This window comes from Cupressus sempervirens, chromosome 7 (assembly GCF_028749045.1).
Source record: "Cupressus sempervirens isolate cs-2001-9-10 chromosome 7, ASM2874904v1, whole genome shotgun sequence".
Taxonomy (NCBI): domain Eukaryota; kingdom Viridiplantae; phylum Streptophyta; class Pinopsida; order Cupressales; family Cupressaceae; genus Cupressus; species Cupressus sempervirens.
In genome coordinates, this window is record NC_143124.1 from 860,003,335 (window position 1) to 860,028,413 (window position 25,079).

At 34.4% G+C, this 25,079-nt stretch overlaps 1 protein-coding gene across 2 annotated transcripts; it reads left to right on the forward strand.

The window, feature by feature from the left end:
• The first annotated feature begins 3,624 nt into the window (after positions 1–3,624).
• LOC149550170 (uncharacterized) lies at positions 3,625–13,730 on the forward strand. 2 transcript variants are annotated; one of them, XM_089793285.1, is made up of 14 exons: positions 3,634–3,911; positions 4,006–4,278; positions 7,200–9,560; positions 9,643–9,708; positions 9,806–9,924; positions 10,013–10,216; positions 10,317–10,391; positions 10,561–11,310; positions 11,424–11,709; positions 11,888–11,953; positions 12,093–12,257; positions 12,418–12,465; positions 12,564–12,844; positions 12,954–13,730. In XM_089793285.1, exons 2-14 carry the CDS (start codon positions 4,014–4,016, stop codon positions 13,590–13,592), a joined length of 5,325 nt encoding a protein of 1,774 aa, XP_089649411.1. In that variant the 5' UTR covers positions 3,634–3,911; positions 4,006–4,013; the 3' UTR covers positions 13,593–13,730. The 2 variants fall into 2 exon arrangements, 1 of the variants encoding a protein (XP_089649411.1); XR_016354174.1 differs by having other exon boundaries at positions 3,625–4,278; positions 12,625–12,844; positions 12,954–13,090.
• The last annotated feature ends 11,349 nt before the right edge of the window (positions 13,731–25,079 follow it).

Here is a 25,079-nt window from a genome sequence, read left to right on the forward strand (position 1 = left end):
TTTGAGCCTAGCAATTTCATGCTCAATCACCCTTTTCATTTGTACATTAGGAACAAGGATGTATAAAGAGGAAGAAGGATCCTTAGCTGAAACTCCTCCTCATTGATCTTCAACACTGTTTCTTTGCCCTGAACACTCAAAATTTTCTCCATCTAGCACAATCATTTCGGTCCTCTATGCCTAAGAAAAGGTTTTTGAGATTGTTGGAATCCTACGTAACTTAATTATGCAAAGAAGCTTTGGATATTACTTGCAAAATACCACCTTTAAAGACAAACTCATAAGAACAAGTTGAGGCAAACAATGTTAAATGACTAGGGTGGTAAAGAGTTCAACCATTTTCCTTTCATACAACCTCCTCAAGAGAAAGTAAAGAGGTCATACACTTGGACATAGTGAGTTCTAGAGCTATATAATATAAATTTCACATAGAAGAATGATACAATTAATTCAAAACTTAGCATCTTAATTTTTAAAAAAATTGATAAACCCAGAAAACCTAGGATGTGCAAGCCGATTGATGTATTCTAAAGCTAACAAATTTTTCTTTTGATCTCCTTTTGAATTCACTACATTTTCTCTCTAAATTTCCCCCAAGTCAAGTTTTCTCCAATTTCTTTGTTTTTCCTATTTTTCTTCTCTCCATTTTTGTGTTTTCTCCCTTTTCTAAAACCCATTATATCATTTTTTATCCAACTTTCTTTCTTATGACATGTTTTAAAATCTTGGATTTTTTTAAAAGAAAAATGAAGAAATTTTTAAATTAGTAATTAAATTTGATTGTTTCTGTTTAAATTATTAGAAAAATCAACAAGATAAGAATGATGATATTGTACTTTTATTTATTTAATAAATATAACTAATTTAAATTATTAATTTAGAAATAACACAATTAATAAAATTATTTATTAATTTTAATTCCAATACATGATTATAACATTTTAATTCTTTCATTATTTAAAGTTCAACCTTATGCTTTAATATTTAGAAAAAAAATCTATTAAAATAATGTTTCAAATGATGAAGGGATTGATAGTCTATTCAATTTTCACATTTAATTCAACTTTAATTTCATTAGAACTTATGAGTGAAGGGAGGGACAAAACATGAGATAAGGGTAGAAAAAAATCAATATGCAATAATGACTGTGGTGTGTGTGGCTACCAGATGATCCGCACTTACTCTTCTAAGGAGCTATCCTCCTCTACCTCAACCACACTCTTGCTTTCTACCTGCAACCACTCAGACACGCTAAAAATAACATCAATAGGCTAGTGTCTGATAAAAACTCATAACTCATAATTCAATTTAATTTCACATATTAAATAAATAATTTTAAAGTGACTGACATCATCATAAGTAACATGAATATCATAGATCATAACATCTACATCATATCCCATATGATATATCCATTAGCTCGATAAATTAAAAACATTTCACAAATTTATTTAACTAAATCCATATAATCATCCAAAATAAAACGAATTATAGTCAACCACCAAGTCAAATGGTCATAGAAATGTGCTAGAAAATAGGTGCATGCAGGGGGGTGGGGGGGTGTCGTGCGACTATTAGGCAAATTTTCTTTTAGAATTCTATGGTACCAACTTGTTCTACTGCACCAATTTCAACTATGTTTTGACCAGGGCCTAGTAATCTCAGTTGTGGAGGATTGATGTATTTATCCTTAATATGTTGAATGGATTCATTGTGGATGCTAGCCGATGACTTTTTCTGAAAAGTTTATTGATTAATGCTTTGTCTTCTACAATATTCTTATACAATCCTATATATAGTTTGCCAACCCAAGAAATCTTTATAGTCATTTTAAATTGGTGACTTGCAATGAGACAATTCCAACTAGAGTTTCATGAGGTACTTGTATCCTATGCTACAACGTTGTTTACAATTTTACAATACTTGCAACTTTTGATTTAACTTCTTGGTGGATTGTTCTTTTTTTTTCCCACTAGGCTTTTGCTTCTTGAAAATATTATATTCATGCACATTTTTTAGCTCACTATGTATGTATTACTTCAATTATTTGTTCATATTTAATATATTTGATCAAAAATATTACTTTACAAGCACAAAGATTGGCCCAATTTACTCATTTAGACTTTTAAGAGATCTCTTGATTTCCTTTAGTTGTGACATAACATGACTAGAAAATAGTATGATATTTGGATATTTTTATATTGCATAAAATCCCAATGACATGGGTTGCAACCATTCACAAATTCCAACACCTGACATTGCAAAAGGAAGATGGAAAGGTAGGGCCTAACATTTATATTGATATTTAGAGTTAAGCCTTAAATGACCTTCACATTCAATTCACATTGTCCTTTCACAAGACTCCAAAATGTGACTCAATCCAAAAAAAAATATTATAAGAAAAAAAAAATCTCGTCTATACCAACTATCTCTCTAACAAATTAATGTATGCAACTCTAAGCTATATCTATGTTACATTTTCCAACTCATTCACTATGCAAAGTGCTTGAAATGTCTTTATTATTTTCTTTTCATAAAAAATCTCATTTCACATATTGCTTCTAGCTATATGATTTAATTCAAACTTTACAATTCTCTCTTTTGTAGAGCCCATTTCAATCAATTCTTCATTTGGAAAAAGTGGCTAAAATAAATGGATTTCAAGAATCTAGCATGCATATTGAATAACATCATTGCATGCAAGTGGAAAATATTAAGATATTATTTTGATTTTGTTACGTAAAGAAAATATTACATGTATCACAGGAAGGTAGAAAGACCAACCATAAATGTACTCTTGATTCTTTTCTTTCCTCTCTTCAACATATTGTCCAAATATGTCTTCATTTCCATAACCATTGCACTTCATTGGCTTAATTGAAAATGAAATAATAGCTTTTTTCAGTTTCTAAAATGAGGCAAAAGATATGCATCTTTAGACAGATTTATCGAAAGTTGAAATCTCACAAGGATTGTGCTCAAGTTAACAAGTTTTCTAATAAGAGGAGGAAATTGAGATAGTATGGAGTTTTATGAAGGTGGAGAGGAGTTAATTAAAGTTGGAAAGTTCATGAGTATGGGTTGTCAAGATCACTAACTTTTGTAATTCTTTAAAGAGTTAGATTAGGTAGGAAATAATGGTGTATGAAAAAATAGACCAATTTTATCTAAATTGAAACTTTTATTCCTCTTTGACTTATTCCTTACTTACAAAGATATGATTGATATTATAATATAATAATTAAGATTATGATTTAACAATAGATCTATAATTAACATTCTAAAATAAATATTATAACTACCATTATATCTGGAATTACATCTAAGATTTTGATAAGAGTGCAGTTTACTTTTAAGTTTCCACTGGAGTTATTTATTATTAAGATTCTATTAGACCGCATGCCAGACAATAGTGGCAAGCCACTGGTGGACCTCGGATCCACTGCAAAAAGGATTAAACAAATGCCCCTTACACAACTACTTCTGGATCAGAATGGACCACTTGATTCGTTTTTCCTTGTCATTTTGTAGAGCATACAATGAAAATAATAAAAGACAGCTGTATTCTAGTTTAGTTTGAATTTTAAATTAATTTTGAAGATCAGGTCAAAGAATACATTTTGATTCTTGCATAAACAAATCTGTGCAACATCTAGGAAGGAATCATCATGGTTTTTAATTAATTGAGGATTTAAAAAAACGAAATAACTCACAAAAGCATATAAATATGAAAACTGCGTTGCAGTGTTGGAGTGGGTGTTAGTAATGTTCGAAGAGGTCTTCTGCAGATAAGATATTAGCTCTGATTTTGTTGATGTTACTACAGCGGAAATCGCTTCAGGAAACTATTTATGCTTTGGCTATTTTCAATTACACTAAAATATTTCAAAAGAGGTCGACGATCCTGTTGTGTAAGGAATCTGAGCTTTTGTTTCTTTGGATGGATTTAGGTGTATATTTGTTTTTTAAGTGGACTTCAGTGCATTAAACCCTTGTTTAAACCAGAGGAGGAAATGGAGATAGCAAGGAGTTTCAAGAAGGTTGAAAGGAGCTTTCACAGTACTCCAAATGGATGGCGTTTGGCAACTTGGGAAGAAGCCATGAATGGGCTGGAGAGTATTAAAGAAGAACAACATCTAAAGGAATGGGACAGAGCGCGTCTGTTGGATGGTTGGATAAGTGGACCTGGTTATGGTTATGAGATCAAAAATGAGTTCAGAGGTTGTATGGGTTACATGCTCCTCATCGAAACTTACAAATCTGCAGAGGATGAATCTGGTATGCTCCTCATTGAGACTCAAACATCTACATCCTTTAATTTTACCTACGCCCGAACATTATTCGTAAGCTCATATTTTTAGAGTTATTTCTAGTACTTCAATTATAGCTTTTACTTGCTTTACCTAACATTCCTTACCTAACATTCTTGAACGCTATAGCTAAATACAGCTTATTTTCTCTACTTGACTCATCCAAACTAAACTAATTTCTTAGTTATTAGATTCCTTTTCAGTAGCAATTCTTAATTCATTTTAATTGTGCACTTGTTCAATCCATGCAGAAGTTGGTATTCATAACATTTATACATAATATAACTGCTTAATCGCGATTCAGCACTAGCGTGTTTGAATAGTGAAGATATTATCTGAGTCTAAATTCAACTTTTGCTTTTTCTTTACCATGCTGTTATTGATCTTTACTTGCAAGCATAATATTAAGCCTTTATCATCTTTACTTCAAGCATAATTTCACGCCTTTTTCAGTTTAATTCTGGTTGAAAAGATATATGAAGTAGAGAACATATTGTTAGGTATGCACAAATCATTTAGGTTGACGATTTCAATATCTACTCTTTCCTTACATTGTAGTTCTGTTTTTATAAGATTCAAAGTAAAATGCTCAAATAAAGTAGATTTGAATGAAATTGTTAAGATATAGTTATAAGAATTAAAAATATTATTAAAATTTTAAAATTGGTTAAAAGTTTATAGTTTAATTGGTTCAGTATAATTGAAAAAATAATTGTATGCAACTTGACTATGCTATTTATCAAGGTTCAAACTTTAGGAAATATTGTTGGATTAAGTTTGATTTTTAAGTGACTTTGATGAAGGTGATCTTCCAACTTGTGACTACTTAGCTAAAAGACAAATCAAGATTCAAAACATGCATATTTGTTATGTTATATTTTACTTATTGAAGAGAAAATTGAATATTCTATTTTTTAATCTATAACCTGCAGCACAGAGTTGTAACTAGATGAGGTTCTTTCCAGATGACTTGTCTTCTGTAGACTCTGCAAGGCATATTTTGAGAGAATGTAGTTGATTGACAGTAAGCTTGAACATATTCCTTGGTAAAGATTCACGAGCCTCTCTTTTCATTAAAGATTTTCCAAATTTTCTCAAACCTATTGACCATAATTCTCAAAGAAAAACTATTCAAATAGTTAGTTTTCCATGGGTCAATATAAACATTGAGAATACAAGAATGTCTTGATGGAAAAATAAGATCATAAAGATATGTTTTCACAAATAACTGGTTAACAACATGTGCATGATTTCTAAGCCATCTTTCAAGTGCTCAAACTAGTAGATTTGGAATCTTTATAGGCCGTTCTGTATCTTGAATTGATCTATCAAGTGTAGGCGAGGACTCCCTAGGAAACCTTAGGATTTCTTCATCTGGATGAATTGGAAAATAGATTCTAAAAATGCCTTCACCTATAAATGTGCGGTGAGCATTGAAATAGTTTTCTCAAGGTTTTAGAAATCTGATTAACATCCAGAGTCATCTGCGAAGTCCACGTTTGATGTCTTGATTGGATCATCCTCACTTTTCCCTCTTTTGTGTCCTTCTGAATAATATGTTTTCTTCCAAGGAGATGTTCAATTTGAAATTCAAAAGTGTCTTGGAATCGGGCCCATCTTAGTAGGCTTCCTCTTTTTACATTGTCTTTAGAATCCCTTTTACTAAACCCTTAACGATTTTCAATTTCGATCTAAGCAGAAAGAGTTGATCGTCTACAAAAAGATGAAATGCTCTGAATGAATCAGCCACGATTAAGATTTATTTATGAGTACAATGATTATTCATTCCACTTCATTTAAAACTTCCAAAATATAGATGATTATTTTATGAAGTCCATCAAACAAATTTTGTTTTAAAATTTCACCCCAACTTGTCTCACTAGCATCACTTTTAAATATTTTCTGATAGGTCCTGGCAATCCCAATAGTGGAACATTGACACATTTATCCTTAATATGTTTAATAACTTCGTCTGGATGCCAGTCCATGCAGGAGAAATTTTTTCTTAGAAGTGCATTGAGCAATATTGCTCCATCTTCTGCAATATTCTTGTAGAATCTTGTAATATAGTTTACCAAGACAAGAAATCTCCGTTGTTATTATTAATTTGGTGACTTGTAATGAAGCAATTGCAGTTAGAATGTACTGATATGCTTCCATTCTAAGGTGCAAATTCGTTTATAATTTTTATAACTTCTTATTTAATTTTCTTAGTGGATTATTCTTGTTTTTCTCACCAGACTTCTGCTAATTGAAATTAGTATAATCAATGAACAAAGCAGTGATCTCAGTTTGAATATTAGCAGTATATTGAGCATAATTAAGCGTAGCATATAATTAAGCTTTGCTTTAATCTGAATAAGCTTAGCCATATAATCAGGAGCATTTCGAAATTGACTAGCTTGAAGTTTTTGTGGTTGCACTTCAGCCATTTGTTGTTGATATTTAATATTTTGGGCCAAAAAGTGTTATTTAGAGGCACAAAGATTAGCACAATTCAAAAATTGCAACCCCGAAAAGGCCTCATGATCTCTTTTAGGCCCACCAAGAGGCCTCTCGGTCTCCTAATGTTTCTCGATATCGTCATATTGCACAAAATCTGTACACATTCCGAAAAATTAAACAATGGACATAATTTTAACTAACGCTGCCCAAACTCCTCAAGAATGTGGGCTGGCAATTATATGTATTATAAGGGCATAGACTGTTGTCGCGCTAGGCATAAACCCTAGATTATCAAATTACAACATTTCGTGGATCCCTTCAATCGGATAAAGTTTCCAAAAAGCCTACGATTACAATCGATCTACCAGTTAAAAGTTGGTGTTACGTGAACTAATAAGTATTTTGAAGCTAATTAATATTCATTAAATGTGTCTCCAATTCCAGGTACTCCATACGCTAATGTTAAACTCAGCCAGTTGGGAAAAGAAGTGGCATTATTTTTGTGTGTGGATGATTGGAATCTTGAAGTTGTTTACTGGTTGCTCAACTCGTGGTCAAAATCTGACACCATGATGAAACTCAGTGATGTGAGAGGAGGGAATGTACCATTTGTGAATGCCACAGAATTCAAAAAGATGAATGAAGACATTGGCAGGTTAGCGAGAAGACTCGGGGATGAGGAAGTTGCAGCACGTGAGAAAGGGAGAATGACGAATTATTCAGGCACGGATTCAGTCGAAGAGGTACTGAGTGGCATGATGCAAATTGTAACAGAAGAAGAAGAACGCACTGGCAATAGGATGCGGGATTTCAGTGGGTTTTGTGGTCACAAATATTATCTTCCAGGCTTTGCACAGACGGAGGACGTTGCAGAGGTATTCTGGAGCTTTGTGTGTGAGACATTTGCGGGCTTTATTGTAGAAGATTTTTCAGTTTGGCGTCTGGAGAGTATAAGGCGCATGGAGACCAAAGAAGGAAGCAAGAAGAATTGGGTGGAAGCCACTTGCAATCTCGAATGGCTGTCTTACTATCGATCCGACATCGTACACGAACCATTGAAACATGCTTGCGTCGGCAACAGTTGCATAGGACCGTTCCTGTCTGATGCCGAGGAGGAAGCGGGTGGGGACCCGCACAGATTTAAGGAGCTCATCAATCATAACGCGAAATGGAGATGTTACGATAAGACGGGCAATTACGGTGTGCTCAACAAGCTTTTATCCGCAATGATTATTTATAAAAGATGGGTGACTGTTGAAGATGCAGATATGCTACTGAAATGCGGCGCCGAGCCTGCAGGATGCTATACAATTCGTGGAAAAGTTAAAAACACTAACTTGCACAATGTAGCTGAATTCAATGACAAAGATAAGGCTGTAGAGTTTGCGCGACTTTTGCTTGCGGGGTGTGATGATGCGGAGAGTCGAACTTCCTTTGTGAATGCAGTTAATGAGAATGGGATGACCGCTCTTCACATCGCTTCTGAGTGGAGAAACGCAAGTCTGTGTGAAGTGCTCATTGAATTCAATGGTTCAGTGAATGCTCAAGACAATAAGGGCATGACTCCTCTGCACTATGCACTTGAAGGAGAAAGGGATGATGAACTTATAAATGTGCTTATGAGGAGTTCGCAGGCAGCAGAGTCTGTTGATTTGAGAGACAAGAGGGGAAACGCACCTTTAGATGAAGCTATTGAGAAGAAAGATTATGCTTTGATAGCCAAGTGGTTACCAATGTCGAAAGAGGCAGAACATTATCTTAGTAAAGTGGATGATCAGAAGCAGCTCCTCCGCTACTCTTTACTAGTTGGTGCTCCAGATACTTTTGAGAAGTTGTATGAAAATGGTATAAAACTGTCAGCTGGTGATTCTGATGAAGATGGCAAAACGGCTCTGCATCGGGCTGCTATGCTTGATGATGACGATAGCGCAAGACAGATCATTTTGTCAACATTAAAGCGAGAAACCAAGGAACAAGTTGTAAAAATGGTTGCTGAATGTGACAGAAGAAAAAGGACCGTTCTTCACGAGGCTGCTTTGAGTGGACACGAGAACCTCTGCAAAATTCTTCTGGAGATCAATCCAAAACTACTATATATGAAAGATAGAGACCGCCGAAACCCTTTGTATGATCTAGCTAAAGGAAAGTACAAGGGCACGGCTCTAACTATGCAATGGCTGAATGAATGGGAGAAGAGAGGTATGCATATGGAGGATTTGATAGACCGCAGTGGTCTGACCCCATTGCATGTTGCTGTTTCACAAGGAAACGTCGAATTTGTGAAGATCCTTCTTTTCAACACCAGATTCAAAGAAAAGTATTTAAGCAGAGGAGATTTCCTGGGACAAACGGCCCTCCACAAGGCAGCAAAACGTGGATATATTGAAACGGTGGAAATTCTGTTGGAGCAGGGTGCTCACCATCTCAGAGAGCGCGACTGTGATGGCCGAACCGCTCTTCATTATGCCGTGCAAGCAGAAACTGGTGACAAACAGAAAATGGCCGAAGCTATTTTCAAGCGATGTAAATCTGCAGAAGAGACATCACTCCTTTCATGGGCCTCCGCAGCAGGTTTAGGAACTGCTGACCAAAATCTAAGCAAGGACGATCCTCTTCGTGAATTTCTTCTACAGAAAAAGAGCGTTGAAGTAAAGAAAGACATCAATTTGCTGAGAATGGCTGCTTCTGCGGGAGATATTGAAATGACGAAAGAGCTAATAATCAAAGGTTATCCAATTGGGGACATTTTTGACAGCGATTGGAAGAAAAATCTAGATACAGCAAGCCAACATAATGTAACGAGGGGTAATTTTTCTATCCAACTTCCGTTGTCTTATTAACATCAAAACTGCGGTTTTTATTTATAAGGCGCTCGCTTTGTTTGCAGTTTCAAATGTAATTGACACGATCAAAGACCAGGGAAATGACAGGCCAGCTGTACTGGACACACTCGGTAAACATCAATACAATTGATTTCGTTTGAGAAGCTGGTTATCAGAAGTTTAGTCGAGTTAAACAAATATTTAGAATCTTATATATGTACTCAACAGGGAGAGTGGACTACGCACAAGGTATTGCTGCATTGCTTTTGAACCCCTACACAAGGCCTCCCATTGCTGTCGGTATCACTGGTTCCTGGGGTATGGGAAAGTCGAGCCTCATGTTGCAGGTATCGTCAAATTATTTTTTTGAGTTCTAACACTCTTATCTAAAGCAGGCAATTCATCTAAATTATGTTTGTTTTCTGTACGGTTCAGACTGAGCAGATTTTATTAACAACAGCTGCCCAAATGGCATTATTGGAATCCTCAAAATTACCTAGTGCAGCTCTAGAATTGCCAAATATTAAATCTTATAAATTAACAAGGAAAGGGGAAAAAACATGTAAAAACATTTACAACCAGATAACTTGTGGAGAAAGCATCAATAGAAATTTGAATATGAAGCAAATCCAGAAAGAGGTAAAGTCGTACTCAATGTACTGGTTTTCTTTCACAAAGATTTCCAATTTATATTTATTATGCAGCACACTAAATATTCAGTGAAATGTCGGTTTGATAGTTGGAGGAATTTCTAAACAAGAAGTATGATCGGAAGCTATTTCAATCGCTTGCTGCTATGGACAGCTCTGGCATGGTAAGAATTCAAGCTGATATTTAACTATTTTAATTTCTTAAAAAATTAACAAATATTGTTCAAATATCAATTAAAATTGTTCAGCATTATTTCTAGTTTTTTTTATAAGATATCAGTACTTTATTTTCTTAAAACTTATATTTTGTTTGTTCATCATTGTCATTCTCAGTTTGAACCAAATGCCCCGGGGACTATAGCAGATCCATCAGCTGAGGAAAACGTGCCTGCAGTTTTAACTGTTCAATACAATGCATGGAAATATAGAAATGATACAGAAGCCTTAGCAGGTTTGGCAGTTGAAATCACCAAAGAATTGGAAGGAGTTATGAGCCAAGCTCAATGGCTGAGCACCTGTTGCCGAAACGCCTGGAGAACGAAGAAATACAATCTATGGATTGAAATATTCTTTCCATCTATTCTTGCACTTGTTTTAGTAAGCTCATTGACTTGGATCATATGGGTGGTGTTCGACAATGAAAAGTTGAAGGAATGGGGAAAAACAAAATATGCATGGCCGCCAGCAGCCATTATTGTCATTGTGTGGACGGTAACAAATTCTGTAATGGGCGTATTAAAACCAGTTAGTAGTCAACTGATGCAGTATATTTCATTTCCAGATCATTCCGACAAATTGGGTTATCAAGAAACAGTAATCTCAGATATCACATTTTTGAAAGAGGAAATTGGTAAAAAAGCTTACAGGGTGTTCATTGTCTTTGGCTGGATTTTCACCACCTTCACAGTTCTATGGCATCTAATTACTGAATCGTGGCTGTGGGCAACATCATGGTTCCTCCATCATGAAAGCCTAGAAAAGTCAATATGCGTTCCGAAGGTAAACCCTGCATCAGGGAACAACCTTCGAATAATCGTTTTTGTGGACGATCTGGATAGATGCCAGGAATCCGTGATCTTACAGGTATATTAGCTTTAACTTGTTCACTTAGGAATCTTCTATCCCTTTTATTTTTATTTTGCTTTAATTTACTTTTTTATTTCAGTTTCTATTGACACATTTTACATTTGTAACAGGTTTTATCAGCCATTAATCTTGTGTTGGCGGAGTGTGAAATCAACGTAGTGATGGGAATGGACAAAAGATTAATACAGAGGGCAATTATGAAGCAATATGGAGATGATAAGAAAACTAGTCAAGAATTGGCTGACATGTATTTACAGAAAATAATACAACTGCCACTGGACCTCCCTGACCCTAGCGATGAAGAATCAAGGAGGTTTCTAAAAGCACAATTGGGTGTATATGAACACGGAGAGGAAGCCCCTGCTGACTCTGGCGCCCCTTCCAATGAAGAATCGGGTAAGTTTTTTTAAAGGACAGTAAAGCTTTTATGAAAAGAGTAAGGATGCAGGGATTATTACACATTGAAAGATAATGATGGAGTTCTTAGAGGATTCGTCAAAACACATTGTTTTCTTTTAAAGAACGAAGATCTCTTCCACAAGTCTCATCCTAGATGATGGGGACTCATGCACAGGTGGCGAGAGAAGAGAAGCTGAACGACAAATTGCTGCAGTCCAAGTCATAGATATATCAGAAACGGGTAAGGATCAAAACAGATCGTTCTAAAGTTCAGTGACATGTCTATTCCGTAGAACAAAAGTTTAGTGGAAATCATTGTCAATTATCAACTTGAGTTCTCAACATGTTATTAATTACGAAATGTGACGGTACACTCATAGGTTCACCAAGTTTATTTGTAGCAATCCAAGCTACAGATGACAAGCGCTCAAGCAGGGGTGACAGCGAAAAAAGTTGCCTAAGGTTTCTCAAATTTCCAGTCAGAAATATTGTGCGTGACTTTATAGATGGACTCCGAGCTCCATGGAGAACAAAAATACAAACGGGTAATCAATCACAGGCTTCTAACTTCTGTGTTATTCTTAAATTCTTCATTAATATAGACATGTTCATTCCGTGGGGCAGAAATTAAACATGTGCTTATGGTTAAATATAACTTTCCGCTATCTCATGCTTATGTTATTATGGGTCCTTCCAATCTACCAGAGAAAACTGAGCCCACTGAAGCTGATGAAGATGCTCCCTCACAAACAGGTGAAGATGCAACTTGAATATTTAATAGGAATGAAGCTAAGTACAAATGAGATCTTTTTGTGTTTGCAGTTACTAATTCATATTTCTTGTGGTTTTAGACAATCTGCAAAATTCAAGTTCATCAATTCTTATAAGAGAAATGTTGTTCGTGAGATATAGCCAAGGAGAAGAGGATGCATTTTTCTACTTTCAGAGGTTGGCTACTGAAAGCAGGAAACTTCCTCGTGAATGGAAGCGCCTTCTCAATTACCACAGATTGGTGTGGTACATTTTCTCTGTGAGCAAAGAGGCAAAGACTTTAGCAGGATGGCAAGTACAGTTGATCGCCTGGATTTTTGTTTGTTGGGAATGGCAGGAAAACATGAATCTTGTCATACAGGTATGGCATGTTACAATTAAACAAATTACTTTCGAACGAAACTGATATGAGTCATAAAAAAATATTTATTGATATTAACAGAACTATTTTTTTTCCCCATATTTTGCAGAAATGGAATGAGATAAAAGATCTGAAAACCTCTGAATCGAATGAGCCTTCACTGCTAATGATTGTTGAGCATCTAATAGAAGAACATGAGAGAGAGAGCCGGAAGATGACAGCCACTGGCAACGAAGAAGAAGAAGAATTGAATGGAAATACAGATAATACTGGAAACGTGGAGAAAGACATTAACAAACTTGATGCATTAGAGAAATCTTTGGCCGAGATAAAGAAAGAAATGAAGAAAATAAAGGAGCCAGCCTCTGATGATTTGAAGGAAGAAATGAAAGAATTGATGAAGCAGGTGTCCGATGAGTTGAAAGAAGAAATAGGAGAGTTGAAAAAGCAGGTGCTCGATTTATCCCGTGAGTTGAAAGAAGAAATGAAAGGAATGAAAAAGCAAGTGTCATATGAATTGAAGAAAGATATAAACGATATAAGAGAGCAGATGCTCAAAAAGAAGATTGGCAAGAACAAGCAAAATATGGAAAACGAAAAAATAAAGTTGAAGAATTTGGCGAATTGGAAGAGAATGCAATCAACACTCGAGAGATACAATGTATCAATGGATGGAATTCAGGCATTTCAAAGGTTTCGGTTTTATTGTATGGCTGGCTTTCTTCCACGCCCTTCATCAAAAGAATAGTGATATGATTTTTTTCCCTCAAATTAGTTGTCCACCAAGAGATTTAATCTGTAGCAGTTCAGTATGAGAAAAAGAGATCTATATATAATCATGTAGGCTTAATAGATATAATCAGGTCTGGAATTTGACTGTCACTCCTACTGTTATACGAGTCAATACGAGAGTTTGGTCATATTAATATCTTTTGTTTTACTTTTTAAATAATTTATAATAATATCATTAATTATATTAATATTATTAAATTGGAAAAGTCTAAATTACTTTATTTGTATTAAAAAGAAATAAAAATAGAAAATGATTATAAATCTCCAATATAGCATGTTAATTCATATGGTCTAAATAAAATGAAGCTGTCATATACAGAACAAAAGTACAAAAATGGTCATTATGACCATCAAATTAGAGGCTTGGATGTCATGTAATGATTATAAGATATATAATTAGTGAATACACAATCAATTATTATATAAAATTTAAGTATGAAAATGGGGAGGGAAAACTACTAATAAATAAACATAGATGTATACTATCTAAAGTGTATGAATGTATGATAAGAATGATTGTGTAATGTGTGCCATGTAATTTATATCATGAAAGATATAATTATGAAATCAAAACATATTTATATAACAAGTAGATTATTTAGGTTTTATCTATAATGCTAAAATGTTAATATATTGAAACTTTGTGATAAAAAATAAAACAATGAGATAGTGTTATGATATAATCAATAAATTGTCACATTCTTTTATATGGGAATCCAACCACCACTTAAAAATTGTCTTGCAAGTAGATACAAATAATGGTTGTCATACTTGATTTATAACTTAAGAATCACCTTTTCCAAAAAACTACTAACATGATAAATCATCATAATTATTGCTTGCAACAATGTTGCAACTTTCAGCATTAACACATGCATTGTACCTTTAAGGATACTCATCTAGATGCAATAAATTTCCAACATCTCAAGATTTTTTTGAACTATGTAAACTCAATTGAATCTTCTAAAAGCTTCCTTAGAATTCTTTGAGAGTCGTGATGTTTTCCCATCCAATTTTATAAGTGCTTCCACTATGTGTTTGCATGTAAGGTTAGAATGCTAGATCCTACATCAAACTATTATTTCTACTACCATTATTCAACAAGAGTTGCGGTATAAGGATATAGACTCAAATATGCAAATGCTCTTGCCTCCTTATTGTATATTAAAAGTCCCTTCTTAAACAAAATAAACTTTGTGATTATATTAATCATAAGAATAAGTCAATATATCAATATAATATCAAGTCATTTTTTATGTTATAATTAGAAACCTATATGATAAGAAATTATTTGAGAAAACCTAATTTTTGAACTAGTCAAACATATAGCTTTTTCCATTGATATTTTGACCCCCCTAAAGATTTAGTTTCCTATTCAATTACAATTCAATCATAAAGACTTATCATATAATGATAGTATTTGAGAGAGATCAAAAGTAAGTGTTAAAGGACAACTAAAATACAAGAGTTGGTGAGTTTATACTTGAATATAAAATATTTCTTAGAAAAAGCATATGCACGGCCACATTTTATGTCTATAGCTACATACTTATCATAAGGAGGGGAACATACATACGCCCTTTTTGTGCTATAGTTTACTTTTTATGCACATTTATATTTACATCTCAATATGCTTCTCCCTAACATGTATCAATGATACTTCTCCATCCTAGTGAAGCATGTTTGGACAAGAATATATCTATGGATAATGGACCCTTGTCAATCCACAAAGAGAATGACGTAGTGCTAGATAGGTGTACCTTCAAAGGAGATGACCTAGCCCCAATAATAACCAAGCATCATAAGTACACCAGAAAATACAAGATTTGATAGATAAGTCAACTCGTTATTCATAAAATAACTAATTACATGCAATGTTCCAAGTTGTAAGACCTTCTCAGTTATAGCCAAATATAAAGAATTACAGTAACAGTTATGTAAGATCTCTCAAGATCTAAATAACTCCTAGCTAGCCTAGATCTGGAAAAACACAACAATCTGGTAGAAAGTCCAAGAAAGATCTAAACTAGAGCTTATAAGTTACCAATCGATCTTCTTGTTTCCTAAGCCCATACTCTACTACTAGCTTTGCTAAAATGTGTTCCTCGCAAAAACATTTGCTCACTCCATCATGAATAATTACTCTATGTATTACAAGATCATATACTTATACTAAACAAAGCCACAAGTTGTCATTACAAGTTACATTAGATAAACATAAGCACATTAAATAAATACTCAAGCCACAAGTGAGCTTGATAGATTACATAACACTTAGAACAAGCCCCAAGTTTACAATGTATAACTAACTCATAAGGTAGAATAACATTAAGGGACCTTAGCCATAGGCTCACATTCCACCCAATGATCTAAATATAAGATCTCATAAGACAATTCCCATGGATCGAAGCTCGTGGAAACGATATCCAAAGTCCACCCAAGAAATAGGAACACATTACCAATAGCCACCAAAAGAGCTCTAACTCCAATACGATCACTACAATTCTTACGCACACATAGGAAAAGATCCACCAATTGGCCTCGAACATAGCCCTAATCGCATGAACCATAGGGTCCAAAAAATCTAAGCTCAATGCTCTTGCAGGATTGCCCACTACCCCAGGATGCTCCTGCATTAGAGAATATCCCTATTAAAACTCAGTGGTGATACTAAGGAATTGATCCACATGTGGACACACACACATGCACATGCCTAAAAAATCCAGTGATGGGCGCACAAAATTAACTATCATGCACACAAACATGTTAGACCATTTGATCCTACTTTATTGTTTTGGCACATGATTGACTACCAAGAACAAAAAAGCCTAGTAGACCATTTGATCCTATCTTCTTATTTATGTAATTAACAATAAGGTAGACAACCCTTACTAGGAAAGATAATCATGATGGGTAAAAGTACAAAGCTATGTCACCTTTCAAGTTGACTTATCAGAATGACTAAATCTAAGTATTTATATCTAAAAATCAATTTTGTTCAATCATATGATATAGATAAATTCATTGTAGCTAAGTTATATATAGTCTCACACTTTTCCTATTGGAAATGCCAATTAAATGCATGTTTTATACTAGTTTGTATCCAATTACTAAAGAAATCAAATTATTTCAGAAAAGTAGCATTTCAATAACTCTTACTATTTTTTATGATATTATTTTAATAACATATAAACACCATTTTATATAGCTCAAAGTCAAGAATATTCTCATATAGAGTTTATAGTGTTTTAATTAGATATAGTATATATTTTAATTAATAAATTCTATAAGCACATATTTTAACACTCGAAAAGATGATGATTTTGAGAAAGAAAAAATATTAAATCATATTAAAAAAAATTAAAAATTATATGGCATTCTAGAGGAGAGAATCCTCTTCTAGAATGTATAATTTTTCTTCTAATTAGAATAGATTTATTTCAAAAAATGTTGTGGGAGATTAAAACTATCAATTTCAAGTCAGTTAAAATTTGAATCATTCTAAAAGAGAAAATATAAGTCTAAAGACAATTTTTATTTTTTATTGTTCTAGCTATATATGTTATCTATAACATAGTCTAAAATCAAAGAGAAATCAGTTTATTTCCATATAGTTTTTTGGTGGGAACTAGACCCTTAATTTTTAGCATTTTTCATAGGCTAAAAATTTATCTATAAAAATTAGGAAAATATATCAATTCTTACTCAAAATAATTATTAAAAATTATAATCATAAACTTCATCCATTTCTACACATTTCATTATTTTACTTCATTTTCAAATTCAATATAATAATGCTAGTTTTATGTCATTGAAGGTGAACTGTCATACTTTTGTTAGCCTTTTCCTTTACAAAAAGGTGACACAGGTTTGTGCTTTTATACAACTCTCTCTCTCTCTCTCCCCTCCCCCCCTCTTTCTATTTGTTCTTTCATGCTGATAGGATAGAATCATGATGGATGGAATCATTTTTTAAGCTCTTGTATTTCCTATGTCATCTCTTATGCTTTGTAATATCCTTCCTACTATGATATTTTTTGGGTGAAACATTTCTTTAGTTGAGGTATCTTTTACTGATTGATTCGAGTTTTTTGCATTAAGCACTTCTTTTTGTCTTTTGTTTTTGTTTTACATTATTTCTCCTTTACTAGAAATTGACTTATTTTGGGGGGTTATGTCCATGAGAATGGAGTTAGGATCCTATTTTTGGAGGGTTATGTCCTTGAGCTTGGTGGTGTTCTATCTTGTTGTGACTTGTCTATTTATATCTTATCTATATTTCTTTATTGAGACTGTGACATTAATTATACTCTCATTAAATTGGGAACTAAATGTACCATATTAAAATGGAAGTACTCCATTTTGAGACCTTTTAGCCCTCCTTAGTATGGTTTAGGTCTCTCTCTTTTCTTCCAATCTTGCTTAAATTTCTAGGTCATATCTCATTTTTTGACATGGCACTTGAGGTGTTGTGTTATTACATTTTTGTCACATCTTCTAGTGGTTTCATTATTTCCTAGATTTAAATGCACCTTCTTTGAGACCTTAGGTACCCCTTTTTTGGGACCCCTCGAGAACATTTCAACTTAGGTTGACCTATTATGGAATAGGTTGATACAAGTTGACCTCTTCCCTAAGGAAAGTGAATCTAGGAGCCCAAAGTGCCTTCAATCTCTAAATTTTTAAATCTTGCTCCTAGGTTGACCTATTTTTTTATATCCTAAAAACTAATAGATAAGGAGGCTTAGACATTTCGTCTATCCATGAACTAAGAGGCCAACAATTAAATAAGAGAAATTATACACACACATGAGACCTCAAGGAACCATTCTTCAAGCACTTTAAGGAATTCATCAAGGTCAAGCAATTTATTATTGTATCAAGCTTCTTTCTTCAAGGTGGTATTGGAGTTTGGCTTCTAAGGAGGATATCTATCATCTAGGTCATTCAATTTATTTCATTCATCATTATGGTATCTTTGAATTGAGGCTATTACAATTGCATACTTGATCACGTATCAAATTCAATGGCATCTACACAAGTAATTACATTTCTCATTGATATATTCATCCCTACTACATGCTATAATTTCCTTTAATAGTATTTTTCATATCAATTTCATGGTTGATTCCTCAATCTAGGGCTTGACCGAAGCAAGACCTCATCAAACTTAAACAAAAACCAAGTTTTATTGTATGATGTAATCTGAATTATGGTAACAAATATGAAAAATACTCGTTGATACCTCTTCAAATAAATTGGGTTGATATTTCATTTCTATCCATCCATGAATTAAGAGGCCATCAAGTAATCAATATCAAGCATCGACACACACACATGAGACTTTAATAAACCATTCTTCAAGCACTTCAAGTCATTCATCAAGATCAACAATTTTGGTTGTGTATCAAGCTCCTTCCTTTAAGGTGGTAATGGATTTTGGATTCTATGGAGGAGATATATCATCCAAATCACTCAAGTTATTCCATTCTTCATCAAGGTATATTATAAAAATCCCCATTCGAAAGGTTTTGATGTCTATGATTTCGTTTTGGTTTCTTTGAGTTAAGGCTATTAAATTTCAACAATTGATCACATATAAATTTTAATGGCATCTATAGAGGTAATTTTATTTTCTCATTGATATATTTAACCTTACTACATGCTATAAAATTTCCTTTATTAGTATTTTACATCTCAATTTTATGGTTGATTACTCAATCTAGGGATTGACCAATGCAAGGCCTCATCAAGCAAAAACAAGAACCAAGTTTTATTATGTGCAGGAGAAGGTAATCTAACAAATCTAAAACTACTCATTGAGACCTCTTCAAAGAAGTTGGGTCAACATTTAATTTCCATCCATACATGAAATAATATGCCATCAAGTAATCAAGAGAAAGATTACGCGCGTGTGCGTGCGCACACACACACGAGACTTCAAGGAATCATTCTTCAAGAACTTTAAGCCATTCATCAAGATCAAACATTTAGTTCTTGTATCAATATCTTTCATTCAAGGTGGTAGTGGAGTTAGGCTTCTAAGGAGGAGATCTATCATCCAAATCATTAAAATTATTCCACTCTTCATCAAGGCATATTACAGCAATATTCATTCATGAGGTTTTGACTTCTATGGATTCCTTTTGGTTTCTTTGAGGTAAGGCTATTACATTTTCATATTTGATCACATATCAATTTCAAGGACATATACAAAGGTAATTACATTTCTCATTTATATATTCAACTTGTTGGTCTCTCTAAGTTTTTTTGTCTATTAGTATCACTGCAACCGAGTTACTCTATATAGGTCAAGTTATGTAAAGACTTGTAAATAATTATGTATATGCTAAGCTCTATAGGAGTTGAGAAACTCTTTGGTCGTTGAGTATTCCTAAGCAAACTGAGTTCAGTTAATACCGAGCAAATAGAGCATATGGATGCCAAGTCATCTCATATATAAGGCAAAGTTAGTCGGTCATCACTGTGACTGATTTGCTCTATATAGGATGAGTTATGTAAAGACTTGTAAATAAATATTTATATGCTAAGCTCTATAGGAGTTGAACAACTCTTTGGTCATCGAGTATTCCTAAGCAAATAAAGTTCAATTAATATCGAGCAGACAGAGCATATGGATGCCAAGTCATGTAGAGGGTGCCAAGCTAGTCAAGACTAAGTATCAAAAGAAAGAACAATTATGATCAAGCATCAAAGACAACATGCACCAAGTAACACAAAGTTAACAAAAATGTATGAAAAGGTACAAACTTTGAGATAAACCATTTTTGAGTCAACATGTACATAATATTTAATGATCATAGACTTTGTTACAAAGGTTATTAAACATTTTGATGTGGATCACTGATCTATATGAAGGGAGGACAAGCAATTAGATGAAGAGGAAAAAAGGGAAACATCTAGAAGACTCTACATATGTCTTTAAATAGGTAGATCCAAACCTTATTTCATAAGAGATAAGATGAGAGATGTGAAGTGAGTATGTGTGTGGAGAGGAAGGAAGCAAAGTATTGTGAAAAGAAGTTAGGATATAGATGCTACAATAGAAAGTTGTGAAGTAATAGAGTTTAGTGACCTAATGAAGTAGTGAAGGATAGAATAAAGATACGTCAAATAATAGATCAGATTAGAGATTGGAAGGAGAAGATCCATAATCAAGAGTATAAGTGTAGACTAAAAGATCAAGTATTGTATCAGTTTTGGCAGATTGAATTAGGGTAAATCTCTTAATATACTAGTCCTAATAGGCCTTTGTAAATCTCTTAATAGAGTCCTTACTTCATTGTCAGTGTTAAATCCTTTAATAAAGACCTGACAATCTAGCATAGTGCAAGGCAAGAGAATCCCTAAAGGAGATGTCCTAACCCCTAGCAAACAACCACATAGTGAAAATAATATAACAAAGCAACAACAAGACAAGATCTGATACCAAATCTCAACTCTTTATTCATAAATAATTGATTACATGCAATATTCCTAGTTGTAAGGCCTTCCAAGTTAGGGCCAAATATGAACAACAATTACAATACCAATTCTGCAAGATCCCACAAAATCCAATTACCACACACTAATTCCAACTAGTCCAGATCCACAACTAGATAAGAACACCAAGAAGAATCCACGCTTGTACCTTTAGGTCCACCAAGCAATCCTCTAGTTCCTAAGCCACAACCCTAGCTCTTCAAAATTTGCATCCACACTTTAACCCCTTCTCCAAGCTAGATAATTAATACCTAAGGACTCTACAAGACCCCTTACTTATACCCAACTAAGCCACAAGTTAGCCCAACTCATTACAAACTAAATTAAATCCCTTACATTAAATATAGGTCGAGCCACAAGTCGGCTACAACACTTAATTAAATACCTGTACATAAATTAAATGCCAAAAGTTAGCCCATAAACAACTCGACACAAATAAGAACCAAGACCAAATCTGGTGTCAACAAAACCAAGCCAAGCACTAGTAAATTCCCAAACATTGTCAAGTTCCCAGACCATGTCAAGTTCCATAGAAAATGCCAAGTTCTATAGACCATGCTGATTTTTAGAGACCATGCCAAGTTTTAGAGACCATGCTGATTTTTAGAGATCATGCTGAGTTCTAGAGACCGTGCCAAGTTCCAGAGACCATTCCAAGTTCTAGAGACTATGCCAAGCACCAGTGTCTACTGAACTCCAAAACTTAAGCCAAAATCCCTCCAAACATGTAGGATTGCAAGCAAGCCTAGGACTCTCCTACATCAGATACCCTAGGTTTGAAAAGATGTTCTCAGTAGCTAGAAGAACATCTTCTAGGATTCAACACATAAACCCCAAATTGGTTCTTCACATACATATCCTCCAAGTCTTCAACTTATACGTGCTCTTTCCCTTGTTCTTCTTCTACTTGTTCACATCCATCCTTGGTGTGCTACAAGTCTTCTTTCCATGTTGATCTCCAACCCTCACAAAAATTTTCAACTTAACTCATATGCTAATACTCAAGTTCCTCCTACCAAGTTCTTCATTTTGCAAAGGAATTAGGGAAAACTTCCTACCACCTTTCTCAATAATAAACACATTCCTAGCACAATCATGCACAATCATGCAAGCCAGAAGTGGAATAACTAGGGCCAAAGGCTCACCCAGCTATCCAAACCATCCTACAAGAGTTAACACAGCAGAAAAAACAACACAAATAGAGCACCAAGGAGAGAGAATAAGATATCTTATTTAATTCATCAAGTAAACAACATACATGCCCAGCTATAAGGCCTTCTGGGTTATGGCTAGATATAGAATACAACTTCCAGATCCACGATCTAGCTTTAAATTCACACTTCCAGACTCATACCCTATTCTTTCTAAACTTCCAAAAATCTTACTTAACTCTTAAGCCTAAACACTCTATTTATACTTGCCAAAATGGCTTACAGAACATTCTAGAACATAGAGAAGCCACAAGTCGGCTCTTAGCAAATATAACTACCTATTCCAAAATTAAATGTGAGCAAAGTTGACCCAAATAGGAACTAGACACATACAACTCGGCACTCACTAGATGACTCAGCATCAGCTGGAAACTAGCACTCAACATCACTTGGCATCCATTGGAAACTAGCACTCGACATCAACTAAAAACTGGCACTCGACACCAATTGGAAACTGGTCACTCGGCATCAACAAGGTAACTCGACACATGAGGAGTGCTCGGCACATGAAGAAATGCTCGGCACATGAAGAAACACTTGGTACATAAAGAAAGTAACTCGACACCAACTATAGGATGAACAAAATGAGCACGATAATAAGGCAACCCAGGATGCTCCTGCATCACATGACCCTACAATCATACTACCAAGGTCTACTAAGTAGCACATGACAATTGTTCATGTCTACAATATCACAAACACTTGATCCTTATACTACCCAATCTGGAAATCAACAAGGCATTGCTCCCTCACTTTCAAAGCATGCTCACCTTGCAACTAGCCAATCCTATAAGGATAAGGATGTCTCACTCTCTTCAAACCAAGTTTTTGAACCATCTCCTAGTAACAAAGTTATCAATACTACTACCATCTAATATCACCTTCTAGATTTTACCACCAAACTTACAACAAGTCCTAAACAAACTAGTCCTTTGACAAGAATCCAGTGTGCTTTAACCAACTAGTACTTGTCGAGCTACAAAACTCTCTCCTTGCTCAAGCTAACTTTCCTAGACTACAACCTCATTCACAATAGTAGTTGTCCTCCCAATTAGACATTCAAAAGATCTATGCCCTTCTTTACCAAAATTGAAATAGTTACCTTTGAATCCACCTCCACCTATTCTTATTTTCTACTCAACAAGTTTTGGTTCACCTTCTACACTCAGCTTAGCTTGTGTCAAGCTATCTTGCTTCTCCTTCCCTCTAGCATTACCTTGACTCTCCTCTTCATCTTATCTTCTTCCTTCAAGTCATACTAATAAGCACCTCAACTGAAGACATATTCAACATACCAACCTCATCATGAATATTGAATCTTAAACCATTAATGTATCGAGCTACCTTTTCCTTTGACAATTCTCTATGACCAGACTGAATAGTTAACTTGTAGAATTCCTCGGTATAATATTTTACAGTCATATCTTTCTACTTTAGATTCTGCAATATATTAAACAACTCAAGTTCATAATCAATAGGAATGAACTTAGCCTTCATCTTAGTCACCATCAAGCTCCATCTAGTTATCTTCATTTCACCTTCTTATTGTATGTTTCTTTGAAGTTCTTTCTACCAAAGAGCAGCATGTCCTTTCAACTTAGTTTGTGCCAACCTCACTTTGAGTGGATACTCAATATCCTCAATCTCAAAGTAGTTTTCCAATTCACCAATCCAATAATTTAGGTCTTCAGGAGTCAAAGTACCTAAGAAATTAGAAACCTCCATCTTATGCTTCAGCTTCAAGTGAGATCTAGGTCTAGCAAATTGACCTTCCATAGTTCCTATAGGTCTCTCCACATGATCAATTTTTTCCTCAACACTTGATCCACCAACTTCAAATTCTTCAGCAACTTCCTCATAACTACTTTCAGTACCCACATGCCTAGGTACACCACCTAAAGCACTCACAATTTTAGCAATCATGTCACTCTTCATCAATGCAATCTCAAATCTGAATTCTGCTCTAATCTTATTTGAGATCTTTTCTTCCACAAAATCACTAAGATCATTAATTTCCCTAAGGTCCAACCTTCTTGGAGACATCTTCCAAAATTTTCATAAACCCTAAGTAATATATCAACAACTCTAGATGATAAATCAACTCCACAAGATCAACCTTCTCTACAATCCTAGTGTAAACTACCTCATCTTCGGTGATCTATCAACACACACAAGAAGAACCTTTGCTCTGATACCACCTAAAAGTAGTGCAAGGTAGGAGAATCCCCAAAGGAGATGTCCTAACCCCTAGTAAACAACCACATAGAGGAAACAATACAAAAAAGAAACAAGATAAGATCTGATACCAAATCATAACTCTTTATTCATAAATAATTGATTACATGCAATATGCCCAGTTATAAGGCCTTCCAGGTTAGGGCCAAATATGAACAATAATTACAATACTAGTTCTACAAGATCCCATAAGATCCAATTACCACACACTAATTCTAGTTAGTCCAAATCTACAACTGGATAAGAATAGCAAGAAGAATCTACACTTGCACCTTTAGGTCCACCAAGCAATCCTCTGGTTGCTAAGTCACAACCCTAGCTCTTCTAAATTTGCATCCACACTTCAACCCCTAGTTCTCCAAGATAGATGATTAATGTCCAAAGACTCTACAAGACCCCTTACTTGTATCCAACTAAGCCACTAGTTGGCCCAACTCATTACAAACTAAATTAAAGCCCTTACATTAAATATAGGTCAAGCCACAAGTCAATTA

Bases quoted from the DNA above. Each gene is read 5' to 3' on its own strand.
- LOC149550170 (XM_089793285.1), top strand. From the start codon at position 4,014: ATGGAGATAGCAAGGAGTTTCAAGAAGGTTGAAAGGAGCTTTCACAGT. The intron at 11,954-12,092 runs GTAAGGATCAAA...GTACACTCATAG, and splicing joins CATAGATATATCAGAAACGG to GTTCACCAAGTTTATTTGTA. The intron at 12,466-12,563 runs GTGAAGATGCAA...TTGTGGTTTTAG, and splicing joins AGATGCTCCCTCACAAACAG to ACAATCTGCAAAATTCAAGT.